The sequence below is a fragment of the Sinocyclocheilus anshuiensis genome, unplaced genomic scaffold (genome assembly GCF_001515605.1).
Source record: "Sinocyclocheilus anshuiensis isolate Anshui unplaced genomic scaffold, SAMN03320099.WGS_v1.1 scaffold1497, whole genome shotgun sequence".
Taxonomy (NCBI): Eukaryota; Metazoa; Chordata; class Actinopteri; order Cypriniformes; family Cyprinidae; genus Sinocyclocheilus; species Sinocyclocheilus anshuiensis.
In genome coordinates, this window is record NW_015543492.1 from 115,694 (window position 1) to 126,976 (window position 11,283).

Below are 11,283 nucleotides of genomic sequence, written 5' to 3' on the forward strand. Positions count from 1 at the left end.
TTTTTCAGGATTCTTTGATGAATAAAAAGTTAAAAAGAACAGCATTTATTCAAAATAGAAATCTTTTCTGACAATATAAATCTTTGCTATCACTTCTTATCAATTTAACATATCCTTGCTGAATAAAAGTTTTAATTTCTTTCAAAAAAAAAAAAAGAATAAAAATTAAAAAAACAACAAAATTAGTAAAAAAAATTAGTAAAATGAAATTATAAATATAACGACTGATTCAAAATACTAATTAAAAAAAAAAAAAATGCTAAAATAACACTAACTAATGCATTGCTCATTTTTAGTAAATTAAACTAACAATAACTAATGGGACCTTATTGTAAAGTGTTTTTCTCCTTATTTTTATTTTTTTTTTATTTCCACTCAATGAACAACAACCCATAAAACATTATCAGCGACAATAATGCAGCACTTGAAATAAAATAATGAAAACTTAAAACGTATTTTATTTCAGCTAGTTGCCAAGGAAACATTTCTCATTTTCATTTAGTTTAAGTGCTAAAATAACTAAAACTACAACATAAATAAAAATGAATAAAAACTAAGACATACTTAAAAAAAAAACTACAAAAACTCACAAAAAATTACTTCAGTCTGAGACTGAAACGAGATTCAATCCTGTGATTCCTATCAGTGCTGACAGATTAGCGAGATTAGCATTACAGCGAATCATGTGACCACTGCGGGACCAGCTTCTCATTTAGAGACGATCCCTCATACATTATTCAAATCTATATTCTGCTAAGAAATTCATAAAGAAAGCTTGGATAAGAAGCTACTGTATATTTCATAAAGCTCAATCTCACCCCACTGTATCACTTCATGAGGTATTTCTTATTTTTATCCTCTAAACCAACAACCTCAGCAAACTTTTAAGGAGTGTTTAACATTCAAAACAAGTTAATCACAGATGCTGTCACAGAGTTTAGCACAAAACAGTTAAACTCTGATTAACAAACCAAACAAGAACTCTGTTTATAGTAAAGAACATAACATTTTATTTAAATGCAGCTTGTGCTTTTCTTTAGCGCTTGTAAATATGTCAATTCGATTGCACATGTATTATTAATGTAGTATTTGAGCTGAGAAGTTGTCAGAATTGTAATTTTGTCTTTTCATATAAAATATATCATATATAAATATTTCATATATATTTGTCTTTTTCATAGCCATATAAACTATACATTTGCATTTATAAGTATGCATTACCGTTACTTTCCAGTACAAATATCCAAACTTTCCTAAATCAAGATACATTAACTTGAGGAAAAAAGAAAACAAAAATCCAAATTAAGCAATTTTATGCTTAAAACAAAAACCAATATGTGCGAGTGGGGTCAGAAAAATAATCTGTTGTTCGCTTATTAAGTTTTTTTTTTTTGACGCCATTGATACGCATCATTTTTTCTTGTTTTAAGCTTAATTGTTATATATTTTTCAGAAGACAAAACTTAGTACCTTGTGTCATTTTGCTTGCATCTTAATTTGAGAATGTTCAGAACATTTTTTTTTTTTTGCATTTGCAGTTAATTTCTTGTATCCTTGCTTATATCATATAAAAGTTTACCAGTTTTACAGTCATTACAGCATATTGAAAAAATTGATAACTTTACATGAACAAAGTGATATTATCATACTAGTTTCTTATTAACTCTATAATGTCTTTTTCTTTATTTCTTGCATGCTTTCTCTGTCTGTGTCACAGTCCGTTAAACATCACAGCCGAGTCAATGGCTCGGTCAGTGCTGTCTGAATGTCATTGTATTTCTGTTTTGCATGGAAGAATACATTTCTGGCCTGAGACACAGACCTCATCTGAAGTGTTAAGTGAAGTGCACAGGTGGAGAGAGCTGTTGAGGGAGATGTAGGGCACTTCTGCAGACGGGTGACTCGCACGCTCAGAGTCACGCCGCACAGCTGAGATGAAGGGCACACTTGGTCTCCTCCAGTTCATGAGCGTGTTAGCTAATGCGTCACGTCAGACGTGTCCAGAACTGACCTTTCGGAGCATTGTTCAGAACTGACCATTCAACATGATGAATCAATGCATGTACTGCAGTAAACAAAAGCTGCATTTAGCCCACTGCCAACGCAAGGATGTGATGGCCACAACGCTGAACACTGAACTCTGAATAGTAATAGACTCATACATTAACCAGACTGATATTTTAAGTTGCAAAGTGTTTGTTTTATTTCAGCAATTTTCTGTAGGTCTCATTTGTTTTCATTAAACAGTATTATATTATATTTGTACACTACCTTACAAAAGTTTGGGGTCGGTAAGATTTTTTAATGTCTTTTGCTCACCAAGGCTTTATGTATTTGATTAAAAATACAGTAAACTCAATAAAATGGTGAAATATTTGTACTACTTGAAATAGCTGTTTTCTATTTGAATATATTGCAAAACTGTAATTTATTGCTGCTGGATTTTCAGCATCATTCCTCCAGTCTTCAGTGTCACATGATCCTTCAGAAATCATTCTAATATGATTTGCTGCTCGAGAAACATTTCTGATTATTATCAGTGTTGAAACAATGTGCTGCTGAATATCTCTGAATATATCTGAAACTCTGATGCATTTTATTTTTTCAGGATTCTCTGATGAATAGAGACAGTTCAAAAGAACAGCATTTCAGCATTTTTGAAATAGTAAAAACACGTATAATATTACAAAATATTACTGTGACTTTTGATCCATTTGATGCGGCCTTGCTGATTGAAAAAATAAAATTCAATCTTAGTGATGCCAAACTTTTGAACAATTGTGTGTGTGTGTGTTTGAATATAATCTTATGATTCTCAGTGCAATATAATCAAATCTAGATTTTTACAAAAAAAAATAGGGTGTTGCTATGTGGTTTCCAGGGTTTTCTGGGTGGTTGCTAGGTGTTTTCTTCCTGTGTGTTCTGAAAAGATGTGCAAATGTGCATCTGTGGGATTTTTTCATCTGTTTTACCACCATTTCCGTTTGCTACAATTTTATTAGTACATTTTAGAGAGGTTAAGTAGCTTCATTTTAGTTTAACTACTTGAAATTAGCATGTCTCTGCTTAAGCTACAGTTTCTAAGCCTTTAGACACTCACAGGGTGAAGTTCAGGTGAAGTTGAGCTCTGTAAACACTGTCATGACAGATTAGAGTTACGTCAGGGAAGATTCTCACTTGCCGTGGAGATTTTAAGGTCAAAATTACACACTCCTTTATCCACCAGTCTCTGTTCACACACACTTGTTATGTTCTCAGTGTCTGAAGACGGGACAGAAACACACCGTTTTTCTTCCTGGTAATGTTTTTGACAGGCAGCACAAGCATGTGATATTTTTTTCTGGTTTGCTGACCTATTTCTTTCCCAAACTCGGTCAGACAGATGGGTTTTTCATGAGCGGCATTCGCTGAAATCATGTTAAATTAACATTTAATGAGCTCAGCAGCATCATCTGAAGACCCTAAACTCTGTCTGACCTACTAAAAACAGTGACCCACTACTTCAGCTATCAAAGCAATTTCATCCACAAACAGAGAAAACTAGCTGCTACTGATACAATAACTCTCCGTTAAAGGCAGAAAACTTCCTCGTGTTTTTATTAGCATTCACTAGAATGCAGAAGTATAGTATACTTCACCGTCTCTAAATAATCTACAAACTTCCTCCTGCCTGTTTTTGCATGACCACACTGGAAGATCTATTATTTGGGTTATATCTTGACGTTCCTCCATATATGACACATGAAGGGCTTTCATAAATCTCCCAGCATCCATTACAAACCAGAGGAATTCCACAACCTCATCCAAAATGAGACAAAGATGGCTGTTTTCCATCTGCTCTAATGGCCTTTGGGTGGAGCAGAGAATAAACAGTCCAGCTCTTTCTTCACGACTCTCCATGATTCATGCAATCCAAGCCCTCTCTGTTTCTCTCTGTCCATGAACACTTTCCTATCATAACAAAAGTAATTTGACATAAACTTTCATTTTCTTGCTTTTCCAGAAAACTACGGTGGCCCTGAACTGCAAAACAAAATCGATCAACAAATCAGAAAACACATAAATCCGACAGAACTTGCATCAGTCAGGTGAGCAGCTATGTTTACCTTTTCCAGTTCGAGTTGCACTATTTATACTTCGGGGTTCCTGAAGAAAACAGGAAAAAAAAAACGTTCACCGTTTCCAGTGTTCTGAAATGGAACACTAGTTCACTGAATATTACACTGTGTACTGTATACCGACTACTATTTTTTTTAATTGCACGTGATGCAGTATGCAACGATAACCAAACATATACATTAGTAGTACACTAGTATCACTAGTGCATATGTAGTACATTAGTATACTACTATGTTGCTATATGACCTCAATTCAGTTACTATTTCAGATATGACAACTATTATTTAGATCTTTTTGTCTAATTTTAAGAAATGTCTAAACTAATTAAGTCCAGAAAAGATGTAAAAAATAAACTTTCATTCATTCAGCACACTATAAATACAAGGTTAAGTCAAGGGCAATGCATTATGGGATGCAGTATTCCCTGTTGCACATTTTGCAAATGTAGCTGGTCATTCAGGTATTCCATGAATACTGAAAATGTGCATATTTGCACTGTATACTGTTGTATAATGCTTACTGAACAAACAGTATGAGTAAAATGAGTGGTTTGATAGTAACATATAATGTCAGTGGGTAATCAAAATCTAACTGTCTTATTCTAATTATTTAAGTGTGCAATTTGCAGCAAATGTAGTATGTGATCTGTGTATTCTATGCATGCATAAAATGTGCACACTATGCACTGTATACATAATGTATTCTGCAGATATAGTACAAGTAGTATGGTGGCATGCAGTTTTTAAGACCAGAAAAGAAATGTGCAAACAATTTCTTGAATATTTTAATGTCCAGCTGAGAGATGAGCTACATTTACATATATGATGATGCACCAGCACTTTCAGTGGTTTGATTGGAGACTTTAGTTAATAGTTAATTTTAGCCAGTCAAATGCAGTCACAGTCTGGATAACACCTCCATGTGCTGTCTAACCTTGATAATGTGTGTGTGTGTGTGTGTGTGTGTGTGTGTGTGTGTGTGTGTGTGTCTTTTATAACCTCCGTTCACACACAGACACACACACATGCTCTATCTATCTATCTATCTATCTATCTGTCTGTCTGTCTGTCTGTCTGTCTGTCTGGTCAGCTGTGGGTCAGTGGAGGTGTGGTCGTGTGCTGTGCCCTGATTGGCTGTAAAGTAGGCGTTGGCACTCTGACTGAGAGACAGCTGGCACCTGACCGTCTGTCTCATCTACTGACATAGACAGATCATGGTGGTCTTTCAGAGTGATGACAGGACAGTTAAGACCACCTTCATTTGATTGCCAGCACAGACAAGCGCGCACACATAGATTAGCACCAATTTAGTGTAAAAAGCACAGAAACAAACTGCACAATAATGCTTGAGGGCTTTACACAGATCACAGATAGTGATATAATGCATAATAAGATTACCTCCAGCCACTAAATCATATTAGCTAACATGCATAACGGTGTGTGTGCTGTACATATTTACTCCACCTGAATTATTATGCATTGCTGTGAAAGATTTAGATGAATCATTCACAGTGAGACCAGGAACATGAATGAAGAAAGGAAAAGGTAATAAGGTGTAATAATGCTTACAGACGCTATAGAGATACGACTCCAATGACTTATTATTTATGTGTTTGCTTCTGCTCTAATGAATCAGGTTTTACCAGGAGCTTTTAAAAGATTAGCTGACGATGTCTTTTTCCTGGCAGCGTTTTACTCACTCATGACTAATCTCAGATCATTTTGTTTTAATGTCTGTAAGAATAGACTGAGAATATGAGCTTCTGACTGTCTAAAGATTTCTCACATCTTACTAGTAAGCACATAAATTAGTTTGTCTAATGCAGTTATAGTTTTTTTTTTTTTTAGAAATTCATATTTTTATTCAGCAAGGATGAGACAAAAATATGAAGCAGCACAACTGTTTCAACTGATAATAATCAGAAATGTTTGTTGTGCAGCAAATCAGCATATTAGAATGATTTCTGAAGAATCATGTGACACTGAAGACTGGAGTAATGATGCTGAAAATTCAGCTGCGCATCACAGAAATAAATTACATTTTACAATATATTCGCATAGAAAACAGTTATTTTAAATTGTGATAATATTTCACAATATTACTCTTTTTACTGTGCTCTTCATCAGCTAAATGCAGCCTTGGTGAGCAGAAGAGACATTAAAAATATGTTTGGGGTCTTATCTTTCTGATAAAATTTGTGATTATAAACACACTTTTGTTCACTTGGACTGCGTAATAATTGAGTTAGAGCCAGAAGCTGAGCAGAACTCTCACCAAAGTCCCCTCCTGGATATAAAAAGCTCTTTTATGACTGTGTCAGAGCGACATTTGTGTTGATTTATCACTGTCACAAGGTGATAATATGGAGAATTTCATGGCTGGAAGCAGCAGTGATCTCAAATCCTTCTTCGCTCACAGCAGACGCTCTAATCTACATGCAGGGCGTTCATTATTGAGATGCTGACAGCGCAGGCTGGGTTTGGGGGTGGAAGGTGCTCATTTGATTATGAGAAGTTAAACTGGGGCAAATGTGTTTTTCTTAACATCTGCTCCTATATTTATATTCTTTCAGAAGATCATACTTTCTTTGATCATTGAACACTGTAGTACATTAATAATGTAAATGTGCTGTTTTACAAAGATTACACTATTAGTTCATGCAACTTTACAATCAGCTCTTAAGTGCTTTTGCACTGCGTAAATAATGTAGTGTAATATAATTTAGCAGACCATCTACGGGGCACAATAATAATCTTTTACATTGTAATCCTTTCATTTTTAATATTTGGCATGTTTGTGCGCTGCTGCGTGTCCCTGTGTGTGTAATAAGCAGAGTGTACGCACGTTGTTCACCCGCCTATAGGCGCATATTACTAACACGCTCTGTAATTAACAAAAAATAAATACATTTTGCACCATTGACTTTTGACCAGGTTTCAGTTGGTCAAAATGCGCCTAAACACACTTCGTTATCAGACCAGCATGCCCATGGGTGCATAAATGGCCGTAAATGCATTTGCTATTTAAACAACGTGGCGCAGGACGTGAAAATTATAACATCGTCGGGCTGAAACTAGCAAAAAACACTTGCGTCTGATAGTTTTTGGTGGCCAATATTTCGGTGCATCCCTAATTCATTCCTTAGATGAGATTCCAGAAGACTCCACACCATGCAAACTCCAGCATAAAATATTACTATGAACAAACTGCAGATAGACGACGAGTTCAAGCTCACCTGACGCGCCGCCCTCCTGGCCTCCCAGTACGGTTTTGAGTCTTCTACAGCTTTACCGATCTTCTTTACCTGCTCGTCCAGCTTGACAGTGGCCTCCACTAGGACGGCTCGAAACTTCTGCCGGGAGTCCTGCAGAACAAAGACCAGTAACACATTTTGGGGGTAATTAAATCTAAATTCAGATGCTCAGGTATATCAAATGTATATCCAATGTTTGCATGGTCTCTGACACTGAATCTCAATATTCATGGCACAAACCTCACAAATTTGTCAAATTCAATGTGCAGTTCTTCAGTTCAGATGTAGATGAGTTTGTTTCTTCAGTAGATTTGAAGAAATGTAGCAATGCATCACTTGCTCACCAATGGATCCTCTGCAGTGAATGAGAGAATGAGAGTCCAAACAGCTGATAAAAACATCACAATAATCCACACCACTCCAGTCCATCAGTTAACATCTTGTGAAGTGAAAAGCTGCATGTTTGAAACAAACAAATCCATCAAGATGTTTTTAACTTCAACCTGTTGCTTCCGGCTAAAATACAACTCCATAATAACGCTTCCTCCAGTGAAAAAGTCCATCTCCTGTTGTTTCTCACATCAAAATCAACCCACATATTTGTTTAGAGCTGTTTTGGCTTGTAAACGGTGCTTGATCTTTCTGTCCTGATTCAGACGAGATTACTTTTTCACTGGAGGAAGTGTTATTATGGATTATGGACTCATATTTTAGCCAGAAGCAATGGTTTGAAGTTAAAAATGTCTTAATGATGTATTTGCTTCTTACAAACACACAGCTTTTGGCTTCACAAGACATTAACTGATGGACTGGAGTGGTGTGAATTACTTGTGGATTATTGTGATGTTTTTATCAGCTGTTTGGACTCTCATTCTGACGGCACCCATTCATTGCAGAGGATCCATTGCTGAGCAAGTGATGCAGTGCTACATTTCTCCAAATCTGATGAAGAAACAAATTCATCTACATCTTGGATGGCCTGGGAGTGAGGACATTTTCAGCTAATGTTTATTTTTGGGTGAACTATTCCTTTAACACAACTTTGTCTCCTAATGAAGTTCATTCACACTTCTAAATATAGCATAAAGCCATCCAATCAGATTGAAAAACTGCATTTTTGTGTGCAGTATGCATCAGTAAACAGTGCGGTCTAAGGTCTTTGTGATGCATTATGGATAATATATTTAATTCAACTGTAGGAACTACTGAATAAAAGACAGTGACAGATGAATTCTTGTCTTTGTGTTGACAGGCGTATTCAAGAGTGAGTTCATGCAGTCTATGAAATCTGAATAAATCTCAGTGCATTGAAAGGCTCATTATATCCAGGCAGTGTGAACTGCGTGCTCAGGAATCTCTCTGAATTATGTGCATCCATCTTTCAGTTTCACAGCAATGAAACGCTTCAATAATCAGCCTTTTGTTGCTCCCTGAAAAGCGCTGCTTCAGCTAACGCAATTCAGCATTTAACACAGTTAAGAAAGAATCTACACCCTGCTTTCTAGACAGAAAACTCCCCCTCAGCAGAAATAAACCAAACATCATGTTTGTTGAATAAGATGAGCGGAGGGCCAGTGCATTCGAGTCGTGCGCGAGTATGTGGTGTCCAGCTCTGAATGAATCTGTCGTCGGGTGGGTTCGGTCGCTCAGATGACATATTTAAAAACACTGACATCTACATCCTTCCATACAGGATCTCAGTGACAAAAACCACGTCAGAGGGACACTTCCTGGTTCATTCTGCTGAATAAACCACAGGCCAAATACAGTAAAATGCAGAGAACTGTGGATGAGCATTCATAATTTTTTTTTTTTATATATAAAATACAGAGGTCTGATGAGGAACAAACAGTCATGAATGTGAAATTAAGAGGACTTAAAAAAGACTTGTATCTGATTTCTAGGGTTATTAAAACTAAATATTTTTGTATCAAGATACTATTATATTTTTTATAATATATTGTTTTATTAATGTTTATATTTTCTGTTTTGTTTTCATTTTAATTTTAGTTAAAGTCTTAGTAATTTTGTTGTGTTTTTGTCATTTTATTATTTTATTACATAAAAATGTTTTGTGTGTGTGTGTGTGTGTGTGTGTGTGTGTGTGTGTGTTGTGTGTGTGGTGTGTGTCTGTGTGTGTGTTTTTTTGTTTGTTTTGTTTCAGTTTTAGTTTTAGTTAACCGTTAACCAAATAACCCTGCTTGGCAGCTAACTAAAATAAGTTTATGTTGAAGTACTGAAGTTACTAACTGGAAATAAATAAAAACTAAAAAAATAATAATAATAATAAAATGAAATAAAAATGAATTAAACCAAACTAGTAACATAAAAAACGAATAAAATTAAATTACTTAAAATTAAATGGAATGATTAAAAATGGAAAAAAATTAATTCTAAATATTAATATTAAAATGCAAAATATAAAAAAACAATTAAATAAAATCTTAATGAAAATATGAAAAATATAATAGTAAAAAAAAAATAATGCTAAAATAACACAGATTCTACATTAGTTGAGACAAAACTAACAAAACGTTTTTGGTCCACGGTAGTACCATGATATTCTTTGAAATACTTTGGAATACCATGGTATTATCATCTGACACCATCTGTCTACCATGGTAACTTCACAGTATTTTTTGTCAGGGTACATATGCTATATTCAGAAAGGAAATCATAATTGAGCTGAAACAGTTTAGCAACTGCCAATTAACTACTTCTGTGTGTTTGTCCTCTAGAAGAAAGTCATCCGAGTTTGGAACGACAAACATTTTCCAAAACTACTCCTTTAGCTGTCGTGGTTTGTGGCTTTCATGACAGGAATTCCAGACTTGGACAGGAAAGATTTCCTCTGTCTGTCAGATATAATGGCTGTCAGTCACATGCAAGAAACTTCCTATTAGTCAGTGCCGGAGCGGGGAGGGTCTGAGCGTTGAGACATTTTCCACTTTGGAATTACACCTGCAACCATTTTCAGCAAAAACAGTAACACCACAAAGCAAGCATGTGAACCTTACCTCCAGTTCGGTCTCCCATCTGTTGATGTTATCTGTCGACTGATTCAGTTTCTCCAGTTCACCCTGTTGAAGAGATAAAGTGAGGCAGAAGGAGTTAAGATCGCAGTCTCTTGCAATACAAGCAGGCCGACAGCATCTGGGAAGTGTTATTCAAGTAACCCAGCACTGAGATTAAGCTCATATGTATGCTTTTCCTGCAAAGTTAGCTACACGCTGATGACACACATATGTTGTTTTCATTACAAGATAATGTGTTTATTATCTTTCATGGGTGGAGGATGAAAAACCAGTTCATCTAGCACAACTAGCACACACAGTCCAACACAGAAAGGTTCTTCACTTTCAAGAGAAATGCATCATTTAAAGGGATAGTTCACCCAAAAATGAAAATTACCCCATGATTTACTCACCTTCAAGCCATCCAAGGTGTATATGACTTTCTTCTTTCAGACGAATACAATCGGAGTTATATTAAAAAACATCCTGGCTCTTCCAAGCTTTATAATGGGAGTGGATGGTAGCCCAAAATTTGAAGTCCAAGAAATTGAACCAATCCATTATAAAAGAAGTCCACACGGCTCCGGGGGGTTAATAAAGGCCTCCCGAAGCGATGTGTTTGTGTAAGAAAAATATCCATATTTACAACTTTATAAACCTTAATCTCTAGTTTCCGCTAACTGTCGTTACGCGCGTTCACGAGAGAGTGGCGTCCAGCAGATGACGTAGCACGTAAGCAAACACGGTGACGAACGTGGAAGTGCAGAGGAGAGAGCAAAACAAAACACTGGTCATGAATTAGTAGTACAAAACGAGGATTTGTAAAGAATGTCGGAGGATTTCGATATAAGCCAAGAGGAGACTGGTTTTCCTTTGCTGTAAACAAAACTTGTTTCT

At 35.8% G+C, this 11,283-nt stretch overlaps 1 protein-coding gene across 1 annotated transcript in view; it reads right to left on the minus strand.

Moving 5' to 3' along the window:
• LOC107694739 (SH3 domain-binding protein 5-like) overlaps positions 1-11,283 on the minus strand; it is a 20,830-nt gene that overhangs the window by 6,682 nt on the left and 2,865 nt on the right. Inside the window, exons 2-3 of the mRNA XM_016494419.1 lie at positions 10,390-10,452; positions 7,355-7,483 (exon numbers count right to left, since the gene is read on the minus strand). Coding sequence (XP_016349905.1) covers positions 7,355-7,483; positions 10,390-10,452 — 192 coding nt within the window. The remainder of the gene's footprint in view (positions 1-7,354; positions 7,484-10,389; positions 10,453-11,283) is intronic.